Source organism: Meles meles, chromosome 7 (genome assembly GCF_922984935.1).
Source record: "Meles meles chromosome 7, mMelMel3.1 paternal haplotype, whole genome shotgun sequence".
NCBI classification, from domain to species: Eukaryota; Metazoa; Chordata; class Mammalia; order Carnivora; family Mustelidae; genus Meles; species Meles meles.
In genome coordinates this window covers 36,305,380-36,330,648 of record NC_060072.1, presented here as the reverse complement: position 1 = coordinate 36,330,648, position 25,269 = coordinate 36,305,380, and the positions used below count along the sequence as shown (strand labels likewise).

At 34.8% G+C, this 25,269-nt stretch overlaps 1 protein-coding gene across 2 annotated transcripts in view; it reads left to right on the top strand.

The window, feature by feature from the left end:
- Window positions 1–25,269, top strand: part of TMTC2 (transmembrane O-mannosyltransferase targeting cadherins 2) — a 434,663-nt gene that overhangs the window by 230,703 nt on the left and 178,691 nt on the right. The window contains exons 4-5 of one of the 2 annotated variants that reach the window (XM_046013513.1): window positions 3,511–3,625; window positions 22,656–22,700. In XM_046013513.1, coding sequence (XP_045869469.1) covers window positions 3,511–3,625; window positions 22,656–22,700 — 160 coding nt within the window. The remainder of the gene's footprint in view (window positions 1–3,510; window positions 3,626–22,655; window positions 22,701–25,269) is intronic. The other variant, XM_046013514.1, reaches the window with a different exon arrangement.

The following is a 25,269-nucleotide window of genomic DNA, read 5'->3' as shown; positions in this document are numbered from 1 at the left end:
GGTTGGATGCTAGAACAGTTCTCTGACTGGATAATGAAGTCATTCATTTAGCAAGAGAGAGGGATGTTTGGTATTTTGTGGGTTTACTGTGGCCTTTTTCTTTTTTGTGTTTGGTAAAATTATGACGTAATCTTGCTTTGTCTCACTTATAATGGATTCAAAATAACCTTGTCTCAAATTGGTATTCTGTAAGAAAGTGTGGGGACAATTAAAAAAAAAAAAAAAGTAGCCTGATTATGAGTGTCTGAGTTCAGGACATCAAAGTCTACCCTTCTCCTTCCCCGTACTTTCTCCCTTCCTTCCTCTTTCATCTGTAAGTAGGTAAAATTGTTTTAAACATATATACTTAATTTGGGAATTTTCTTTTTTCATTTCCCAGGCACCCAGGGCAATGACTGAATCATAAGGATGTGAGAGACTTGTAGCCGCACAAAAAAACAAGAAACTTGGCATCACATTGTGGCTTTGCCTCACATAACCTTGCCAGGGATTTTTTAATTCTGGGTTGTGTTCTCACTTCGAAGTAATCATTTCCCCTGTTGCCTGTCCTAGTGGGGGCCACCTTCCATCCTTTGCTTTTACTCTTCCCCTTACCTAGATTCAGTCTTTGCAAGGCTGGCTCCCTTATCTTTCCGTCCTTAGACATCACCTCCATTTCCTCCTTTCTAAGATAATCTCTGTATAAATTTGCCTCACCCCCTCCATCTTACATGGCTATTTTGTTAGCAGTTATCATTAGCACTTACCATTGTCTCAGTTAACTCATTTACTCTATTGTGTGGTTGGTTCTTCCTTCCCCCATCCACTTCCCATTTCACACATGAGCTCTGTGTGCATGAGAACTTGCATGTATGTACAGGTCCAGGTGCCTGGTCCATTATTAGGCTCTCCACACCAAACAGGTGCTTAGCAAATATTGGTTTAAGAATTGCGTATGTAGATGAGTGAAGAAATGAATAACCAACTCAGTAAACATATATTCTAAACATAACTCTGTCTGTTGACTATTAAAGAGACACTTATTAGCTTAATATTTCCCTGATATATAAGTACCTGGGAAAAATGTCAATCTGTTTCTCTGGAAATATGCCTTAAAATTTTCAAAGCAGTTCTTTGCTATGTCTTTTTCAGTGTCTGTATTCTAAGACTCTGGGCTAGATGAGATAGTACTATAATGGTGTTTTCCTGGTGCTTCAATTAATATTTGAAGGCATTTCTCTGGAGTGATTCCAGTGTAAATAGAATTTCATTTACTAATGCCATAATCAGAGGAGAACTTTGGGAGAGGTGAAGTGTATTGAAAACAGCCTGGCTGTTAGAAGTTTCCACAGAGCCATATACTTCATTCTTTTGGTAATGTTGGTGGCAGGGGAGGAAGGGCTAGATAGAAAATACATTTGATACTAAGTTTATTAAATTTGGAGATAATTATAATTTACTATATGCTTTTCCTACCATTTTGTATTTCCTGTTACTAAATTTAGTATTTGAATTTGAGAATATTTTAAGCTAATTTGACCATATTTTAAAACTAAGTTTCATCTTTCACTTCATGCATTCAGTTTTTCATGGATTTATAATGCCAAGGTCTGATTTGTAGTGTGTGAATATTGGTTTGTGGTGAAAGATGAAACGTGGTCTGAAAATGTTAGGTGGACGGTGGAAAAAGTTTGGAAGCCACCAGACTTGGATTGGAATTCCTGCTCTGATACTTTTGTATTAACTTTGCAAGTTCTTTAGTGTCTCTGAGTCTGTTTTCCTCACTCACAGGGTGGACAGAGTATTTATGTACAGGACTGGGTTCAGAGCTCAGCAAGACGATCCATTTCAGGAGTGTGGTGTCGTATGTGATGTTATTAGGTGATGAATAATTGTACGAACAGTGCTTTCCTTCTGTTTTCCATCAGAGGAAAAAGGAGGTATATGACTTTCCAAATATAGAAAATTATTACTCTCTGTAGATGATATAAGGCCATAAAGTGCATTATATTTGATATTATTTTTTTTGTTTGTTTTTTGTTTTTTTTTATTTTTTTTTTGTTTTTTTTTGGTTTGTTTTTGTTTTGTTTTGTTTTTGATATTATTTCTATAAGCAGAGCTTGACTTTATAAATTGCAAAAAGTATCGATCACAATAATATTAATGATAATAGCAAATATTTGTTGAGTGTTTGCCACATGACAGGCACTGTCTTAACACCTTACATACATTAACTCATTTAATCCTCACCACAAAACCCATGAAATACTAATTATTTTTCCCGTTTTACAGATGAGTAAATTAAGTCACAGTGTTAAATTAGCAGGGCACACTGGCGACTTTGCCTTTGCAAGATTATACACTTTTTTATGCATTAAAAATGAGTACCCCAAACCCCTTCATTCCTCACATATAGTCAGTAATTACCCAAGTAAATATACCTTGATGCACATAAGCCTTCTTCTCATCCTTGTCTTCTATGGGAAGGATTCCAATTTCAGGACTCCACACCCCATGTCCTTGGGGTAAGGAAGAAAGACAATAGAAGTATCCAAGTTGGAGGGCTAGGTCAGCTTGAAAGGCATTCTATACAGACAGTGGTTGACAGTGTATCTTTGGTCTTTTGAATGTTGACAAATTATGATTTCTTGGGGTGAACAATTAAGAGCATACAGAAATTACAGATTTTATTTAAACATTATGTATGGCTGTTCCGGGGTGGCTCAGTCAGTTAAGTGTCTGACTTCAGCTCAGGTCATGATCTCAGGGTCCTGGGATTGAGCCCTGTATCATACTCCCTGCTCAGCGGGGAGTCTGCTTCTCCCTCTCGCTCTGCCCCTCCCTCCTGCTTATGTGCTCATATCCTCTCCTCTCTCTCGAATAAATAAATAAAATCTTTAAGAAAAATAAAAATTATGTATGAAAATAATGAGATAGTGGTTTTCCTACAAATAGATTTATTAGCAGGGACGTATAAAAGAATATTATATCTGAACAAACCATGTGTATTTAACCACTTTAAGGAATACAGTGTTTTACCAATATGTTCTGACAATTATTAAGCCTCTTTATTGCTTTGATCTTACTTATCTTGCTTTTTATCCTGTTCTTCCATGTCATTTATCAATTTTATCATGTTTGAATGAAATCTTTGCTTACTTTAAGATGATTTCTTACAGTTTCCGGTTCAGTAAGTATACATAATTTCAGGCCAGGAAGACCCCTACCGAAATTTGAAAGAGCCTGAAGTCTTTGTAGGTGAGCTTAAGATAACATTGTTCCTGACCTTATGATGAACTGCATATGTATATCAGCTTTGAGACATAATAATTACTTTAATTTTTTAAAGGCTTTGATTGTATTTAATCTCCTGGCTTGATGAAATGTTGGAGTATAAAGGAAAAAAATTTTCCTTCTTCAAAATGTTTTATGAAGATTTTCTCTCCCTGTGGTACTTCCTGATGGCCTGATATTATGTCATGTGTAATTGGATTGACGCTTAGCCTGAATACTTCTTTCCCTTCTTGGCAGCATGGGGTAACCTTGGAAATGTTCTGAAGAGTCAGAGCAAAATTTCTGAAGCTGAAAGCGCCTATAGAAATGCTTTGTACTACCGCAGCAACATGGCTGACATGCTTTATAATTTGTGAGTATGCATTACTTTCTCTGGTTTGGTTCATCTTTGAAACCTGTGGTGAGAGACTATTGATTTAACTGCTGGAAATGGAAATGATGATGGCTCTTTTTCTGAAATAGTCTTTTCATTAATCATACCCGTGAGAGTAGTAGGTGGATAGTATTTGTGATTTCTTTGTTTGGGGCTTCTGCATCAATATCAGTGCGTATTGATGTAGTGTGGTTGAGGGTTTTTTGTTTTTTTGTTTTTTCGTTTATTTTTGATGTACTATGTCATGTAACAGTTGGTTAAATGCTTGTAGTTTTTTATTTTTTTGTTTATTTGTTTGTTTTAAGTTCCATTAATACTTAGTTGGGATCAGAAAAAAAGTTTGGTATGTATAATACTTCTTATGATTAGTATTTTCATTATTAAGAATAGATGTGACCCTCTAATAAAGAACTGTTTGTGTCAGAGTAGATACAGAACATGTACTAAATCTGGGGAGTTATCAATAGATGATGTGGTTCCACCTTCACCTCCCACCTCTCCCCTCCTCCAAAGGTACTGGTAATTAAGTTAGGATAATGGGATAATTTAGAGTATTTATGTATGTCAGGTTAGAAAAGTCCCTAGGGGAAAAATCTGCTGTTCTTTGGCTGGAAAGCCCTGGGGTGTACAGCAAGATATTAATGGAAACAGGCAAAACCTGAATCTCTTCTTTGTCTCTTATATTTTTGACACTTTTTTGTTTGCAAGTAATAGAAACTTGTTCTAACTTTGCTTCAACACAAAAGAGAATTTATTAACTCCTGTAACTGAAAATTCCCGGAGTTGACTAAATGTAGGCATAATTAGAGGCAGTGTTTTTGTTTCAGAAATTTTTCTATATTTTGTGTCTGTGATTTCTTTTGGGTTCACTCCATTCTTTGTAGGACTCTGTCTATATCAATTGGAAAGATGAAAAAATTGTATACCTTTGTAATATCCTGACCCTTTTCAAACTCAGAAGGAGTCGAGTAGGTGTCTCTGTTAATCCTGGGAAACGTCTCTGAATGACCCTTCTGGGGTCATGTGTCCTCTCTTGAGGGAAACATGGGGGAGACTGGCAGGAGCAGTAAGACACTTCCTTTGCCAGGGACTCCAGTGTTGGACTCATTTAGAGAAGGATCAAGTCCCTGTAGGAAGGGACCAGGCATAATAAGATGTTTACTACTTAGTTTAATGAACATGGTGTTATATTGATAGTATCAAACTGGTTTGACAGCTTAATTTTAATATGTGTTTATATTCTGGTTGCATCTAAATCTTTTATAGGCTAAGTCTAAAAGAACAGACAGAAAAAAATGAAAAGATGAATGAAAATAAACAAAATCTAGATTTTTAAGGGAAGGTAGATAGGATGAGCTCACTTTAACTTCCTTTTCCTACATTTATCTTGTTTTGGACTTTGTAACACCAGGATCTCAGTCTCTTGGGCTGTGGTCTAAATTAGATCAGCATGAGTTTTGTGTTGATTTGCATAGTGTTTAATTTTCTCTTTTTTACCAGGAATGCTTTCAGTGGGGGGAACAGCTCCAGTTTGTACAGTCCCAGGTTCTCATGCTTTACTGTTTCATGCTTTACCATGTATATACTACCATTTTTCTGGAAATAAATTTTTTTTTTACTTGAATGAGTATAGATACTCACACAAATGCTTTCCCCATGTCTGCTTCATCTGAATAATGTGTTGTTCCTTTATTACTGATTAATGACATTTTTATTTTATGAAAAAAGAAGTTACCAGTTTGATAAATTTGCAAAAATGTTCTTTTTTTTTGCATCTGAAAGTAACTTGTTTAAAGGGACCCCCTTGTCTTGCAATATGGGATGGCAATTTTCTTTTGGTGCCCATTCTCCACAGTTTTTCAGAGGGGAAGGTAAACTGAACAACTCATGCTTCTTCACTAAGCTTATTTTTCTCTTTCTTACCCACAGCCAGTAGTTTAAGGTTACCTACCTCCTGGTGATATCTGGCATGGGTTGAAAGAAAAAGGAGATCTATCTATCTAGGCTTACTTTTTGCTGAGAAGAGAAATTTATTCAATTAGACAAATACACTTTACATGTAATTTAAAACCTGTATCTTATAACTTCCTCTGTGGTCATATATTTGAACTGTTATGGCAAGGACAGACCTCCCCAAAACCAAATGAAAAATCCTTGCTGGAGAAGTGGTTATTAACATGATAAATTTTTTTTCTTATTTATAAATGATATGTGGCATAAATGCCATATACAGTTCCAGAATATTTTACTAATATGGCAGTTTTTTTAAACTATATTTAACTGTTAGCTCATATGGAGAGACTTAAATCCCATAAGAAATGTTGCAATGATTTTAAAGTATTGGATTATAAAACCCATGTGATTGATAGAATTCTGATACTACATATATTTCAGAAGAGGTGAATTCTTCACTGATTTTAATCAATTGTTAATAAAATGCATCAAGATAGATATTTTACTACCCATAATATCATAAATGTGTCTGGTATCCTATGTCCTTAGGAGCAAACTTTTATTTTTGGTTTTGTTTTTTTCTGTTTATTTACATAGTTAAGAAAGAAGCCAAGTTTTCTCATGGACCATTTAGAGACTATCTGATGAAAAGTTTTTCTTTTAAGATATATATGCTTTTTTCTTTACATAATTTTTTCTGGTACACAGAAATTGCTCTTTGCCCTGTTTCAATTCTGAAAGAAAAAAGGAATGTGCTTTGCTCAGTTTTACCAGTAAGCTTAACATGATATCACTCCTTTGTGGTGATAGCAGGCAATAATCACATTTCATACCATCAGTTACTCTTAAAGACGTTTTATAACAAAAGCCTGGAACTAATGAACCCATTATATTAGTTGACATGAAATACCCATTTTTATTGGTAAATTTTAGAAGCTTTTGGGAATCATAAGCTCCTGTTAGGTCCTGCAATTAACTTTTAATCAGTAACCTAGATTTTTTTTTTTTTTTGACAAATTTGATGTTTCTAAATCTACTTGCTTTGTAAACTACTGAAAAAATTTCATGTTGTTAGGAATTTATATTAGGAAAATAATCTGTAGATAGACATACATTATTATATAACTTCAAAACAATGATAGGTATAGTGAGGTCCACTACCACTGGCCAGACACAGGATGATTCTAAGAGGAGAGTGATAATCTTTAAATTAGTCCCTATGATTTTATTTTTCTGCTTATGTTTTTAAAAGAGAACTGCGATATCTAAATATTGTTCTAGGTCAGGGTAGAAGGAAAAAAGGATGATTTGGAAAAATAAGAGGTAAGCAATAATACAAAGAATATGTTGTTATATCTAAAGTTTAGGGAGCATTATTACATGAAGAGATTTTAAAACTTTCAGAACTTTTTTGGAGGATTAATATCAAGTCATATCTGGAGATACAGATGTACAGGTATACTGCCTATTTATAAAATGACAGAATACTTTTAATTTTTTTCTCTGGTAGCAATTACTTGAATTACTTCTATGTGCCGAACACTCTTGATTCTTTATATATGTTGTGATTTTGTCCTCAAATGAGGCCTGCAAAATGAGGACAGTGAAACTCGGGTCATTTGTGTTGGATCACACAAGGAAAAGAGGAGCCAGTATTTGAATGTAAGATGTTCTGACTCTACATCCATGCACTAATAGTATTTCTTCTCAAGCTGGCAGAAATAAACAAGAGGATGGGGTAAAAAATCTCGGTAGATATCTTTTACATCCAGAAAAAAAATTAATTCAGACTACCTTTACATATAGAAATAAAATACATGGAATTACATCTAATAGAGAGTATCAGTTGTTATTTTTTTTATGGAACTAAGTTTTCTGAACTTTTGCTATAGAGTTTTATTAGAATGGTCATGTGTTCACACAACTGAACTAAGTTTGGAAAGTGGTACAGAAATTGCTTTAAATTGTCTAAATCCAGGGGCGCCTGGGTGGCTCAGTGGGTTAAAGCCTCTGCCTTAGGCTCAGGTCACGGTCCTGGGGTCCTGGGATCAAGCCCCGCGTCAGGCTTTCTGCTCTGCAGGGAGTCGTCTTCCTCCTCTCTCTCTCTCTCTCTGCCTGCCTCTCTGCCTGCTTGTGATCTCTCTCTGTGTCAAATAAATAAATAAAATCTTAAAAAAAAAAATTGTCTAAATCCATTATTACAATGTTTTGATAACACTTCCATCCATGCTTACAGATAACACTCATATAATGTAAAATTTGAAACAGTACTTAAGTACTTCTTAAAAAATTGAGATATAATTGAAGTATAATGTTGTGTTGGTTTCAGGCATACAATATGAATGTGAAGTGATCATCACAAGTCTAGAGCCTTTACTTGGCAAATTTCTCTTTGCAAATTTCAAATATACAACAATTGTTATTAGCTATAGTGGCCATGCTATACACTAGATCCCCATAACATATATATTTTATAACCACAAGTTTGTACCTTTTGACCCCCTTCACCCACTTTACTATCTCCCCATTCTTTAACTCCTAAAAACAACCAATGTAGTACATTTATCACGCAGCCTTATCTTCAGCCTTTTATTCATATTGCTATATTAATTAAAATCCGGTAGTTCATACAAGTAATTTTAAGATCGGTTTAATAGATCTGTGATACGATGTCGGTTTCTCTTTCCATGTATAATACTTTTCAGGGACAAAGCAGATAGACTATTGCTCAGTGATTTATATTGTCAAATTTTATAAATATATAGTTGACTTTCAACCTGTAGTACTCACTGCATCTGAAGTATAATTGATTTCTAGCCTGAAAAATACTCAGCCATTGTTCTTTCATTGTGATTATAGATTTGTCCTCGCAGTCTGTTCCAGATGATATTTAACCAAGTAATTCAATAATATTTCATTGGGTGTTAGATTTCACAGCGATGATAATAAATTTAATGTGGTTTAATCAATTCTTGATATGTTACATAAACAGAAGGGATCATTTTTGTGGATAATAGAGATTTTGCCACACTAAGTTAGTTGTCAGTTTTGGTCTATGTTGTAAGAACCTGTGTCATCCTCTAATATAAGAAGCTGGGAAAGGAGGAATAAAATAATTTAAGGAAGTAAAGAGAAAATATTAATGAAGTAGAATATGGAGAAACAATGGGAAATAACAAATAAGTATAAGAGAATGTTCTTTAAAAGATCAACAATTTCTGGGGCCCTTTGATGGCTCAGTTGGCTAAGGGTCCACCTTCGGCTCAGGTTATGATCTCAGGTTCCTGGGATTGAATCCTGTGTTGGGCTCCTTGCTCAGTGGGGACTCTGCTTCTCCTCTTCCTCTGTGCCTTCCCCCTGCTTGTGCTCTTTATTTCTAATAAATAAATAAAATCTTTAAAAAAAAAAAAGATCAACAATTTCTGGCAAGGGTAATATAAGAAAAAATAGAAAATCTTGACTATATAACACAGAAAATGAGAAAGAGGCTACAGCCAGATAATGGAAGCTTAAACTAATAAAGCATTGGTTATACATATGAAAATCTTTATGATATGATTGCTTTTCTGGGAAAATATAAATGATCAACATTAACCTAAGAAGAAGTAGGCAATTTGGAGAAATTTGAAAACCGTATTAAAGAATTTTCTCCACAAGGAAACAAGTTAAGGCTTTTGACAAGTGAGTCCTATCAAATCTTCAGTCAGGTGATGTTTCTTATACCAGTCACACTTCTCATTTATTTTTGTGAAGCTGGATAAATTGATGGCAAAAGGTCTGACTATATTTAACAAATAACAGAGGAGGATAAAACAAAGGAGGATAATAACAACAACAACAACAAACATCAAAAACTAAAAAAAAAAAAAAAGCAAAAGACAAACAAATCCACTCAACAAAAGCAAATAACAAAAACAACAGGACTGCAAGTTTTTATTCTTGTGACTATAAATATACATATAACCTAAAATTAATATAATGGCTGTAGCAGCATATTAAAGATTAAAACATCACCATCAGATGGGATTTATTCTAAGATTTATAGGGGGTATTCAGTATTACCATTCAGTTATTATACTCTTTCAATTTAAAAAGTCACAAGAGGAAAGAATTAATGATCATCTCTAGAAATGACAAGAAGCTTTTGATCAATGTCTGCTTCATAAATAATAGGTAAACTTATAAATAAATAAGAATTATAATAAACTAGGAATAAACACATACTTCTATAATGTAAAGAATATGTACCTAGAGTTAATAGCAATACTATATTTAATATTGAAGTACAGTGATCATTTCCATTCACATTCATTTTCTTGAGGTAGTGGCAGTTTCTTATTGGTCATTGTATCTCTTCATATATGAACAGTTCTGATTGTATTGATTTTATAATGAATTATGAAACCTGTGTCAGAGCAAAGAAGATCCCATTTATTGATATAAGTGATAAGATTAGTAATGGATATTAAATAACCTTGGCCTTAGGATTGTATAAGGGCATTTTAACTATTATCACAAAATGATTCCAGGTCACAAGGAGCCTTCTTGAATTACACATCTAGAGTTGCATTTTCTTGCAATTTCAGAAGCAAACACATTTATATTAAGAATGGCTCATGTATTAGTTTCTCAGAGCTGCCATAACCAGCACCACAAATAAGTGGCTAAAAACAATAGACGTTCACTTTGTCTCAGCTCTGGAGGCTGATAGTCTGAAATCAAGGTATCCATACCACCTTGCTCCCTCTGAAACCTGTAGGGGAATCCTTCCTTGCATCTCTCCTGTGGTTTGCTGGCATTCTTTGGTATTTCTTGCTTGCATCTGCAGAACTCCACTCTCTGCTGTTGCCATTATGTGGTGGTCTCCCCGTATGCCCTTGTCTTCACATTCACATAAGGGGACCAGTCGTTGGATTGGAGGTCCACCCTCGTTAAATTAACAGCTTTTGTCTGCAATGATCCTGTCTCCAAATAAGGTCATATTCTGAGGCATTGAGGGTGAGGACTTAAACATAACTTTTTTGGAGGAGACCTAATTCACCCAGGAAGAGCTGCCTGTCGAAAGCTTCAGTTTGAGAGAGATCATACGGTAGTTTCCCATGGAGGAGCAGATCAGGTGAAAGAAGCCTTATTGGAGCCAAACTTTTCCACAGACTCTCAATGAGTTTATGTATCTCATGCTGACAAGAACTCTTAGGGGGAATAATTTGAGGATATAGCAGTGAGGGAAATGTGGGGTGCAGAGTTGTTACTATAGATCAGATGCCAGTGAGAGATTGATGGCTTCCTATGGGGTCAGGGTTTGAGAACCCTTGAGAGATGAGAAGAATCAGAGATTACAGAATAGAAGTGGTGAGACTACCTGACAGAGCTGAGCCATTCTTGAGTTCCTTTGCAAAGAAGACATGAGAAGCCCATGGATTGAGGGCTGGTGGAAATGAGGCGGAAAGGAACCCTTTGGCCACATGGCTACAGTTCAGGACAGGGTTTCCTGCCAAGTTCGATGGATGTATGTGTGTGTTAAGGATGGCGAGATGAGCAGGTGATATTAGGTAAGCAGACTGGTGCCCCAAAATAGAGAATTGGGAAGAGGATCTCTAACAGGAGTGCCTGGAATTGCTTGCCATTATGTGGAATAAACATGACTGAGAGGTTTTGGGTAAAATTGCACTGGCTTTAGGTCCGTAGGACTCGGATACATAATTCATTTGCCTCTTTACTGATGGCTGGAAGGAGGTAAGGTAGCCTACAGTAACCTGCTTGTTCTGGCAAGAGCAAGGCCTACAACTTACTACATACTTTGTTTTAATTGATAATTTTTGCCAATCAATACACAAATACAATCTTGTTGTAAAACATTAAAACGGTACTGAAGAATAAGGAGTAAAGCAAAAAAGTTTCTGATTGCATTTCTTACCCACCTTTCCCCTGCTCTGCGAGATATCTTTTCAGATTTCTCACAACTTTTTATATACATGCAGTTTTACATATATTTTTTAACTTTTTTCCCCTGCATATATTTGGCACCATTGATTTTTAAATTTGTGTGTGTGTATGTATGTGTGTCAAAATTTGTATGACCCTCCCCATTTGGATTCACTTTAAATGGTTTCTACTGAGACTATTACTCAGCATTAATAAAAGCGCAATAGAGGGGCGCCTGGGTGGCTCAGTGGATTAAGCCGCTGCCTTCGGCTCAGGTCATGGTCTCAGGGTCCTGGGATCGAGCCCCGCATCGGGCTCTCTGCTCTGCAGGGAGCCTGCTTCCTCCTCTCTCTCTGCCTGCCTCTCTGCCTACTTGTGATCTCTCTCTGTCAATTAAATAAATAAATAAATAAAAATCTTTAAAAAAAAAAAATGAAAAAAAAAAGCGCAATAGAATGGTTTCAAAACTGCTGATTCATTCTCTGTTTCCCATTACAGGTGGAGTTGAACAGTTTTTCTTATTTTATTGTTTCTTTGCAATTGTACTGGGAACTAATTGTTCATATTTCTTGCCTGGTTTTTCTGGGTGACATTTTTCTTGTTGATTTGTGGGTTTTTTGTTTTGTTTGTTTTTGTTTTTAAGATTTCATTTATCTACTTGACAGAGAGAGACACACAGTGAGAGAGGGAACACAAGCAGGGGGAATGGGAAAAGGAGAAGCAGGCTTCGAATAAAGCAAGGAGCCCCAAGCAGGGCTTGATTGCACGACTCTGGGATCATGACCCGAGCCAAAGGCAGACGGTTAACAACTGAGCCACCTAGGTGCCCCGATTTGTGGGGTTTAAAATAAAATGCCTTATGCACTTATGCGTATATACACAATAATTGGTTTTGTAAATATTTTCTCCTACTCTTTACTTTTTTTTGCTTTTCCTATAATGTTTATTATACATAACTTGAATTTTATATTTTTCTTTCTATCCAAAGAAAACCACAATTCCTTTCACTTAAAGCCTCTGTATTTTCTGTCTCTATGAAGACCATTCACTGGATAATTTTAAAATTGTACATTTCTTAAATACTTTTAGAATTATTTTGGGGGTATTTTTGTGGGGGAGTCCTTAATCAACCCCAGATATTTTTTGTATTAAGGCATAATCTTCTTCTAGTGATTACTGATATGAAAATTCTTTTTTCTCCACATCCTCTCTAATACTTGTTATTTCTTGTGTTGTTGACTTTATCCATCTGACAGGTGTAAAGCAATATCTCACTTTGGTTTTGATTTGCATTTCCTTGATAATTAGTGATGTTGAGCATCTTTTCATGTGTCTGTTGGCCATCTGTATGTCTTCTTTGGAAAATGTCTAGTCAGATCTTCTGCCCATTTTTTAAATTGGAATATTTGTGGTTTTTTGGTGTTGAGTTGTAGAAGTTCTTTATTTTGGACATTACCCCCTTATCAGATATATCATTTGTAAACATCTTCTCTCATTCAGTAGGTTGCATTACTGTTTTGTTCATGGTTTCCTTTGCTGTTTCTTTTATTTTGGTGTAGTCCCAATAGTTTAAAATGCTTTTGCTTCCCTTGCCATAGGAGACATAGCTAGAAAAATGCCCCTAAAACTGATGTCAGAGAGATTACTGCCTGTGACTTTTTTTAAGGAATTTTATGGTTTCAGGTCTCACATTTATGTCTTTAATCCATTTTGAGTTTATTTTTGTGTATGGTATTAGAAAGTGGTCTAATTTTATTCTTTTGAATGTAGCTGTCCAGTTTTCCCAAAGCAAGATTTGTTGAAGAAACTTTTTCCCATTATATACTCTTGACTTTTTTGTCGTAGTTTAATTAGCCTTCATAAAAGTGTGGGTTTACTTCTGGACCTTATTCTTTTCCACTGAGTTATGTGTTAGTTTTTTGTTTCAATACCAAAGGCTGATTACTACAGCCTTTTAGAATATCTTGAAGTCTGGGATTATGATACCTCTAGCTTCTTTTTCAGTATTGATTCTGGATCTTCTGTGGTTCGATAAAAATTTTAGGATTATTTGTTCTAGTTCTGTGAAAAATGTTGTTGGCATTTTGATAATGGTTGCATTGAATCTGTAGGTTGCTCTGGGTTGTTATGGACATTTTTAATAATATTGGTTGTTCCAACCCATGAATATGGAGTATCTTTTCACTTATTTGTGTCATCTTTGGTTTCTTTCATTATTGTTTTATAGTTTTTGGAGTACAGATCTTTCAACTCCTTGATTAAGTTTATTCGTAGATATTTTACTCTTTTGGGTGCAATTGTAAATGGGATTGTTTTCTTAAATTCTCTTCTTGCTACCCATTATTGTATAGAAATACAACAGATATATGTATATTAATTTTGTATCTTGCAACTTTATTGAATTCATTTATCAGTTCTAATAGTTGTTTTGGTGGACTCTTTACAATTTTTTGTAATAGTATCATTTCATTTGAACATAGTGAAAGTTTTATTTCTTCCTTACCAATTTAAATTATATATTTATGTTATGTATTTCTTAATATTCTTAAAATCTATTTTTGCTAGTGCGAATTAGATCCCCCCATTATATTTTAAATTGGTTGTTCCTGATTGTTTAGGTTTATTTTTTCTAAATATGCCTAATTCCAAGTTTTTATTACTGTTTTTGTGGCTTTATCACATATCTAAATTTTAGTTGAAAGTTCTTTTTTGGAGTTTTCCCAACTATATCACATTCTTTTTTGCTGAGAGGCTCCTGCACATACTATTTGTTTTTTCCATGTAACATTTTCCACCATTTTCTCCCCTTTTGACCTCTTTACCTCTCACTTCCCATTCTTTTTACCTGGAGGATAATTTTATATTCTTCCTATCTCAGCTGATGTGACACTCCCTGGGAAAATTTCCTGATACTTTTTATATTTTCAGAGTTGGAAGATAGGTACCCTCTGCAGATCTCACCATAGCAACTAATACTTGGCTCCGTTGAGTCTGGATCATATTGTCTTTTGCAATACCATATTCCTGTTAATTACAGTGTGATTTCGTTAAGGTTAGAGGGCACTTAGATACCATTCTATCCTTAATGCCAAGTATAGTGACAGGCACATGGGTTTTAAATTATGTACATGTTGATTAACAAGCTAATGAATGAATTAAACTATGGATATGTTAATTAATAAACCAGTGAATGAATTAATAAACAAATAAGCGAGTTGATTAACGAATACATTACTGAACGGAAATAAATCAACAAAATTCAAGTTTGTTGGGACAGGACTTCTGTGTGCTGCTCCTTATACCTAGCTGATCCACTTCTTTCCCAGCTGTTGTTACTGCCCATGTCCACTTACCTGAATCTTCATGTTGACTTACTGCACAATTTCTAAATTTATATCCATCCATCTATGTCTATGAAAAGAGTCAGTGTCCAAAAGTAGTGAAATTCCCTTAGAGAAACCATTGTTATTGTATACAATATGTGTACATACTGGTGTGGGATGAAGATTCTGGAATATACCCTCTAATGTCAGGGCTTGAGTTTTATTTTCCTTTTCTCCCACAAAACCCTGGAAATAATTTTCTTTATTACAAACAAAAATAAACTATTTTTCAAAATCAGTAAGAGAAAATATGTTACTGTTATATAACTGGACAACCAGCCAAAGGACATTTCAACAAAACAAATTCCGGTATTTTCATTTGTTAATTAGAAGAAAAAAATAAATAGTAAATAGTGAAGCATATCCTTATATTCTGATTTGTTAAAAATGAAATGATAAGATGTTTCATGGTTCTGAAAATATTGAGTCATTTTAAAATCCTACTTGAGATATATGAGTGCCTTTACAGCTGTTTTTTGTTAATAGAAACACATTATTAAAATTTGTCTTTTAGTAATTTCAGTCCTAATTTCTGGACTTGGAGTAATATTAACCATCTCTGCAGGACAAATAGATCAGCTAAGAACATAAGTGTAGCTTTTATTGGGATATTTTTGAAAGTAAAAATTAGCATTTATTTGATACTAGGGCAAATTAACCATGCTCAGTGATTTCATCAACAAAACATGCATTTGTGTGTGCAAATTCTTGAGTATGTTTTAGTATTAAACTATCCATTCTTGAGTTTTGGTCATGATGTACTATAATGAAGAACTTTGGCTACATCTGTCCTGTTGGATGCCAGAATAGATTAAGACAAGAGAATTACTGTATAATGACCTGAACATCTGCAGGATAGTAAAGAGGAAGTCAGAAATGATTTTATGGGGAAGCTGCAATTTTAATACATCAGGTCAATTAAATAAAGAAAAAATACAAAAAGAAAGATTTTTTGTTGTAGGTTTTATGGTGAAGCATTTGTGTGATTATCAGTTAAAATTAGAATTTGTATGTAACTTGAAAACTCATAGCACTCAGTCGTATTCAGTAAGTTTCTATAAGTGTTCTAAGGGAAGAAGCTGGATCTGTTCAAGTGCCTGGTGCAATCCCAGGGAGCCCACCTTATCTAACCAAAGCTCACAAAAGGATAGGAAAGTTCCTCTGTGCTAGCATTTTCATGGGATTTCCTCCACTGTGTTGTTACCAGTACTAGAAGACTCAGAGACCATTCAAGTTTGTATGGGATTCATAAGTGAGTTTCTATCTATCTGTGTATTGAAAACATTTAAATTATTAAAGAATCAGGCTGAGGACTATTAGACGAATTAATTTACAGTGACATTAGTCTCCTACAGCCTATTGCTGTGAAACTTTGGCTGAAGCTCCTCCTTCCTGGAAAGTGCTGGAATAAGTATCCTTCACATTTGCCTCTGTAAATCCCAGTCTATAGACCATTCTTCTGAGTCACACCACCTGCTCTTCCATGCATAGTTTTGCACTAGTATATTCAGTTGTTTTGCAATTATAGTTGGACAAGTTAACACTTCATACTTGCTCGCCATCTTCTCCCATGGCTCATTTTGTGCACCTCTTCTCTGATTCATTGTGAGTTGATTTTGCAGTTTAGGTCAGGAGGTGAAATCTGTTTTCTTCTTATTCTAAAATCCCCAGTTCTTGTAACACCTATGTCTAACATCATTAGTTTTCACTAATTTCTGAGAAAGAATGTGCAGTTATAAAGTTTGGTTAACACTGTATCTTCTCAATACATTTATAGATATGAGCACATTTGCAAATTTATGTATTGGAAATAAGGATTCATTAATTTATTTGACAAATATGGAGTGCCTTCAGAGTAGCAGACATTGGAGTAAATGGTGGGGACAAGCTGACCGAGTGTGTAGTTTCTGCTATCAAGTAGCTTGTAGTTTGGATTTAAAAATATGTTAAATAATAAAGTAGCATCCTTTCTAACAGATAAGGTTATGTTATTATGAGAAGGCAGACAGAGACTTAACTCAGCCTGGATAATAATAATAATAATAATAATAATAATAATAATAATAATAGTAATAATAATAATAATAAAGAAAAGACAAGAGAAGAAGAGTCATACCAGGAAAACAAATTAACAAGATACTTAGTTTTGGCCATGTAAGTTTCAGATGCCTACTAGGCACCCACTTGGCAACTAGAATGCGTTTTTACAGCTCATGAGTACATTGGAGTTGTAATTATCTCAGTATGGAAGTTGAAACTTTGTGTGTGTGTATGTGTATGTGTGTGGGGGTGTGTGTATACACACACACACATATATGGATAAAAGAAAGAAAGACCATAGATAAAATCTTGGGGAATATCAGTATTTAAAGAGTGGAGTGGAGAAAGAGGAACCATAAAGTATGTTGAAGGAGAAGGAAAGAAGACTGAGGTGTTTGATGTTATTGATGCCGATGAATATGACAGCAGGAAGAGGGGAAATGGCCAAAGATCATCTAGTATAAAGAAGTTAAATATTTCTTTGGGGCTTTATGTACCCCTGGGGAAAAATAGTGACATCATAGGTCTAGAAATTTGGATATATTATTCACTTCTCTTGAATGAAGTAGAAAAGTCCATTTTCTCATCATGAAGCTACAGGATATCCCAGAGAATAATTTTATCCTATGAAATGCATGGGTGCAATGACTTAAGAACTGTTCTTCACACTAGGAGCTCCTTGGTGGCTGGTGATGTAAATAATTTGTGTCTTTGTTTCTAGCACATAGTGAAGTCCTGACACCTCCTTGGTACTCAGTAAATGCTTTTGAATAGAACTGAATCAAACCAGTTATTATTTCACACTCATTTCTTTTATAACAGTGGAAACTATACATTATAGTATTGGTGTCTAGGATTGCCTCCTGGAACTAAGTGTTAAGTTTTGCCCTCCCCACACAACCCAGTGTAAAATTGGGGGAAATCAGAATCCTTTAAGAAATTAGAGTCTGGCAAGAGAAAGGAGATTGAATCATTTCTATGCTCATTTGTATTACAGGTTTTCTATTACGAATGTAATTTTAAAATGGCACTGTGTGGGTCATGTTTTTCCATGCAGAAATATTCGTTCAAGAGTAATTGTGTAGAGAGAGTTAAACTATTTTCCATGTTGGAAAAATGATGAAAGTAATTTTTTCTAAAATCTCATTAAAATGGCCTTTAATTTTGTAATCGTTTTCATCCAGAGTTCTGTAGGTAAATTTGAGGACATGTATTAGATAGCCCATAAAATAGGTTTATAAAGAAGTTCATAATCACATCCTGTTTTAATGCCTTTTGTTTGCTTTCACTTTTTAAAACTGATTGAAAGTTGCTTAAATGGTCAGAAGATTTTTTTGCATGTGTTTGTCCTAAAATTATGCTCATGTAAAAAATGGAGGCAGATATGCAGCAGAATTTGAAGTAAATTAATTTCAGTTTTCTCAGAGGGAGGTTTTGCATTATGAAAAAAAAAGTATCTTTTTTTCCTCTGCTCCTGAAGAAAAATGAACAGATGTAAATTTGTTATTTGTGTAGTTCCAATCAGTCCTCTGCAGATTTCCAATTACTATGACTTAAGAATTATTTCCTCGACACACCAGGAAATATAGTAATGTTATCCTCTACTTAATTTATTTTTTTCTTATACAAAACCAAACTGTGGTTTTGCCTATATGACAGAGAAGTTGCTTAAAGTATAAGTGAAGTTTGAAGCCATCTGGATATTAAAATGCTAATGAATTTTTTAAAGTAATATCTTGTCATCTGCTGTTTATATGTTATTCATGTAAGTAATATATTATTTCTGTGGCCAAATTTTATCTCCTATCACTCTCTTTTTCAGTGCTTTGCTTCAGAGAATTCCATGAGGCACCCCCAGCTGACCCTATTGAAACTGGAGTCTCTCTACCACTCACACTCCTGTTCTTTCCTTGATTCCTTTTTTTAAAACATAACATTTGTCACCTTCTAGTGAACTATATAATTGTTTAATTATATAGTGATATTAAAATAGATAAATATTTGTAGTTAGTTTTGTATATTGCTAACATGTAAGGCCATGGAAGTAGCGTTTTTGTATTCACCCCAAGTGCCTAGCATAGGACTTGACTCACAGTCCAAGGTCAATGCATATTTGCTGAATATATATTTACACAATGTGCCTGTGACTTGTGTACACACATTTTCCTTAAACTCCTCATATGTGAAGGGTGTGTTAAATAACAAAAATTCAACCAAGTACATTTAAACAATCTCATTGGTTTTATTAAAAGATTCATGAATTGGGCAGCATCCCATCTAGCAAATAGAGGGGTAGTCTGGGGAGATGTACAAAAAGGATGGCTTCATAGAAGGAGGGTGGGGCAAGAGAGTTATTAGCAAAAGGAAAGGATTGTGCTAGGCAATGTGGCTTTCCTTTGGGGGAAAAGAAAGGGATTTTATCATTAAAATGACCTCATTTTGTGGAGGGATGGAGAAAGCCTATGTGGCTGACTCATTGGTGCTAACTACAAAATTCCCGACTCGCTGGTTAAGACTGCTTTTTTGGGGGGTGCTGAAACTACAATTAGATAAGGTATCAAGCCCCAGTTTGGGAATCTGTTCTAAGTGACGCCATTTTGGGCCTATGGTTTTCTCCTTAACAGGTACATCCTAGATTATTTTAGAAACTTTCCTTTACATTTTTTCTTTCTTCCTCTGCCCCTGTTTGCTTCTGTAGAATTAAAGAGCATGGAAGGATGCCCTCTCTGCTTTACCTCTCCATTGCTATTAATTATATAAGGCCCCCGCATTGACTTTACTCCTAAGGACTCTCAGTGTTGGAGATGACTAGATGGGGGTTGGCTGAAAGGCAAGGGAGATGAGTGATCCCATCTTACTGTTCTGATACAAGGAGAACAAGGTGAGAAGAAAATGCTCACTAGTCATCCCGAGAAGGAAAACCAAAACCAGCCTGGTCAGTAAAATTACATCTTACTCAGAAGGTGACAAGCAGGTACTTGCTTAGAGACTAGAAATTCCAGGTTAGGGAAATAATCTGAGCTTTTCTTGAATTCTGAAGATAGACTAATTTTTAACACCATTTATATTTTATGAATAGCCTTGATATTTTAAGGAGTGTGTGTGTGTGTGTGTGTGTGTTTTATGTAAATTTGCCCGTTTGAAGTAAAAATTTTTAGGAAAAAAAAATCTCTAAATCTTCAAAGACCAGATTCAGGGGTGGGTGCAAACCTAGAATGCAAAATGTATACTCAGTCTCTAGAAATTTATGTTTGGAAAAGAGAGTGCAACTTGAGTCAAAAGCAACAACTGAGGGGTGCCTGGGTGGCTTAGTCGGTTAAGACTTGGATTCTTGATCTTGGCTCAGATCTTGATCTCAGGGTTGTGAGTTCAAGCCCCTTATTGGGCTCCAGACTGTGCAGGGAACCTACTTATAAAATAAATAGAATAGAATACAAATAATCACGTATTCTCTTAAAAAAAAAAGTAACAATTGATAGCAAGGAAAAACACACAAGTTTTCTAGGCCCCATTTTGAAACAAACAAACAAACAAAAAAAGTAATGTGAAGCATTCAGAGCTCAAGGGACTGAGACATTTCTCTGGGACAAGGCCAATACCTGTCTAAAGCAAGTGGGTGGGATAGAAGGGATAAGAAAATAAAAGCGAGTGCTGCTGAAAGTACTCACCAATTTTCTCTTCATTTAGCACATGAGTCCCCAACTTCCCATCACTCCACTGTCAGCTCTTTTTCCCTGTCCAGCTTTAGACACCAGCTTGCCTCCTGCTACCACACTGGGACCTGAAATGACGACCACTGCCAGGAACAGATCCTGAGTCTCTCTGACCCCTGATTTGAGTGAAGGGACATCCTTTCTCAGCACCAAAATTAAAACTGCAAAGTCAGTTTTAGGAACATTGTTAGAAATGTTTTCTTCTACAGTTTTTGAGTATTTCTGGATAAGCCTGTGAGTACATTGTTTTTAAGTTGCAAAGTCTGTTCCAAGCCAAAAAAAAAGGTAAACTCAGACTTTCATTTTTGGAACTCATCTTGCTTGTCCTTAAGTTAGAAATTGCTTGTGTGACCTAACACCTATTCCTGCTGGTCTGTGAGATACATGATACCTTTTCCCCTTTCATAATTTATTGCTTCAACAGCAGACTTTTGTTAGAGTACTGCTGTTAAGGGACAAAGAAAACACCCACTTTGTTGAACATTTATGTTTAAAGTGAGTACATTGCACCAAATCACTGTGTGCCCATGGGAACATCTCTAACCCAAATTATAACCATATCTATAAAAAGAATCTAGCACTGAAGCTTGCTTTCTTTTTCTTTTCTTTTCTTTCTTTCTTTGTAATTTTTTTTGAATGTGTTGATGCCTGTGGAATTCACAAATATTCGTTTCTCTTTCCCCTGCTGCCTGTACAAACTAGTTTCAGTTAGGTTTTCTTGCTATGAACTTCCATAGCACATCATACTATATCGTAATAACCTCTCTACAACTTTATCACTGCTTTTTAAATTATCTCTTTTCTACTAGTCATCAAATTTCTATAATGGCACTATGAAATATATTTTCAATGAATGAATGAATCAGCAGTCTGCTTACCTTAATTTTTACTGGGTAGATCAGGCTTTGGTCTGTGCCCATAAGCCAGCATACCATCTAACTGATAAATGTTTCTTTTTTAAGAAACTACATAATAATTAATCATCCATGTTGGATAGTCCCTGTAAATAGTAAAGAATAAATAGCAAATCTGTACACAGGTTTAAAGTGAAATCATCAGTAGTTAGTGTCTTTAATGTTTATCAGGTGCTTTTTAGTTCTTAATTTTGTTTGTTTTAAATCACAAAATTCTTTTAGTGGATGAGGTAGTATTTGAAACATATTTAATTACAATTCCAGAATATATGTATATATATATATATATATATATATATATATATATATATGGCTACCAGAATAGTATTTCTTTTCATGGGGAAGAATGGAGTGAGTAAATGGCAAATATTTATTTTTAAAAAAATTAACTCTGTACCACCTTTGCACCATGGAGTCAGCCTCATGAAATAGTTAACAGCATGAACTTTGTCATTAAGCAGACTTAGATTCAAATTTCCGATTTATTGGTCCCATGGCTGCCTTGTCAAATTGGGTAATCCTTACTCTTCACCAGCAAAATAGAGTTATGATATCTCCTAGTGCTGTAGCAAGGATTAAATAAAATACCTGAAATTGATATAATTGTATTGTAATAAAAGCTAAAGAGTTTGTTAGCTAATTTATTTTGTTTCTAACTGTTTTTGGCTATGCCTTTGTGGGGATATACCTACATTCTAAGAAGAGGAGTGGATCCTCAGTGTAAGAGTAACTCAGAGAAACTCCTTTATAAGTTTTGTTAGGGATCTCCAGAGAAAGACAACCAATGGTGTGTGTGTGTGTGTGCGTGTGCGTGTGCGTGTGCGCGTGTGTGTGTGTTTATAAAATAAAAAGATTTATTATAAGATACTGACTCATGCAATCATGAAGGTGAAGAAGTCTGAGGATTGGCTCTCGGCAAGCCAGAGACCCAGGAAAGGCCGAGGTGTATGTACTTCAGAGGCTTGAGAGCCTTGGTAAATACGCCTGTGTCTGAAGGCCCAAGAACGAGGAGGTCTGAGGGCAGAAGGTCCATGCCTCAGTTCAAAGCAAATCTTCCAGGTCTCTTTTTTGTTCTCTTCAGGACCTCAACAGTTCGGATGATGCCCCACCCCCACTGGGGAGGAAGGTAATCTGCTCTATACAATCTATGAATGAAATGTTGATCTCTTCTTGAACCTTTCTCACAGACATACTTAGAATCACAGACATACTTAGAAATAGCGTTTAACGAGCTATCTGGGCACGCTATGATCCAGTGAAGCTGACACAAAAAATGAGCTATCACACAAGTATATTTGTTCTTGATAAAGCGGACTGACATTGGAAGATGTAGTTTATCCACATTTGAAGAAAATCCAAGATATTTATATACTGGCATGGGCATATATAAATAGGGAAAGAGAGGAGAAAAATTTGTTAATACAGACAATGAAGAAGCATTGGGTATATGAGCCAGACAGGGCAATTATTAATGCTTATACTGTGAACAGGCTCTCTTCCCAGTGGACCAATGTGCGGTAGGGGGAAGACTGCACATTGGGATTTGAACACCAGCAGCTCTGACCTGGAGTCTCATCTTGAGACTTCCAGTTGTGTTATCATGGGTAAGTGGTTTAACTTGTCTCCCTGATGCTTTCACATGTCTCAAATGAAAAGAGCAGTATCTTAACATTGCTAATTTTAAGGATGAAAAGAAATAATATAGAAAACATTATCACAAAGCCATCCAGTATTTTCTTTCTTACTTCCTATCAAGCACTATTTTTTTTTACCAAGGAATGTATATTCATACCTATTATTATTTTTTGACATGTAGAGGAAAATATAGGCTTAATTATATATTCAGGAGACAAGTATAATGCAAACTAGGCATATATTAATAGGCAATGTAGTTCTGTGAGTCTCAGATCCAACAAGAAATTAGCTGCATGGATTTTTTTTTTATGTTGAGTAACATTTCTAATACGGGGCTCTCCTGTTTGTAAAATGAGGACTGTGTATTTATTGGTTTATTGACAGAATTATGAAAGATAATAATCGTGAAGCATCTTTTTCAGGACCTATCACAGATACAGATGGACTTTATATGGATTTAAAAGCTTATCTAGATATCATAGTCCCAGCTCTTACTCAGGAGAAGCACCTTTGTGTAGTGAATGTTCCATTTAATTGAGAGCTCATGTATTTTTCATACACAGTACTATAGTGAGAATATATTCTTTCTTTAGACCATAAGCAAAAACTCACTTTAAAGTTAAAAAAAGCTACAACTTCATAAGTTTTCCCCTAATATTTATTGATAAGGTTTTTGATAATGCAATTGAAATATAACAACAACAAAAAAATCATTTTGATTGGATGCCTACTGCTCCATATTTGGCAGGTTAGAATTAAATAAAAAATCTTTGTGAAGATTTTTCTTCATTATTATACTTAATTTGTCAAAGTCTAAATTCAATTTAGCACAGGGAAACAGGTCTGTGTCAAAAGAAAGATAACAGAAAAGAGGCTTAACTGTATTTTATGAACTCTCCTTGGCAGTTATGTGACACTTAAAAGTGACATCCAGTGAGAAACAGGGTTAGCTTTGGGGAACTATGCAATAGTAGAACTAGGCATGCCCATCTATCTAGTTGATGTCACATGGCTGTTGTCTTTTTTTTACATCTCTGTTTCTATTATTCTTTATGCTATTTAAGTCCAGAGCCAGGAAAGAACTTGCTTATTAACCCTTTAATGAGGAAGAAATTTAACATTTTCAAAAGGGACATCTTTTTTATTTTGCTCACAATACATGTATATAATCATCATGTACAATAACTAGCAGTAGTTTCAAATAAGGATCCAGTTAAGTTATGCTTCTAGTAACATATATATTAAATATTATTCTCATAAGTTGAGGTTATGTGTCAACAGTCGATGTCCATTTCCTTGTTAGTGCTTTTACAACCAAAGTCATCTTTGCAAAATGTCATTTTTACCTCTGAAAGTGAAATGGTTTAATTAAAGAAAAAAAAGAACTGGAAGAGAAAGTTGAGCATATGATTTGAGAAAACAGATAGGAGTAGAAAGAGTTCTTTTGTTTGGTCCTCAAATACAAAGTTTATTATCCCAGGGTGCCTGAAAAGTTATAGAAATGCCACATGAGATGAGAAAGTGTAACTTTTGTCCGTGGTGTTTTCCTTTGGAGCTCCAATTCAATCAGTTATATCTCACTTAATCTTTTTTCTTTTTTTTTTCCTGAGACAAAAATCCTACCTATTTCATTTCACTTGATAATTCCATTTTTCTAGTTATTTAGGGATTGAGAGGATTAATAAAAATGCTTTTATAAAAAACTAATATCATTACTCTTTTGGGTGAAGACTGATAACTCTGACCACTCTGATATCTAGGAGCTTAATTTAAGAGTTCCAATTTCATGCACCCATTACACTCTTAAGTTATACAATTTTAATTAAATATATTAATTGCTATTTTTATACTTGGCAATCACCTGGTCTGGTTATCACTCAAAACCAGACAACTCATTTTTTTATATTCGTTCAAATATAATTAGAAGTTTCCCTGACAATTCTAGCAGAGCAATACTTGATATTACATATTTTATGGTCTTAAATGGTTTAAAAAAAAAAACAAACAAATACAAAACAAAATGCTACATATGGCATCTTATCAGTTTGGAAAGTCTTTGG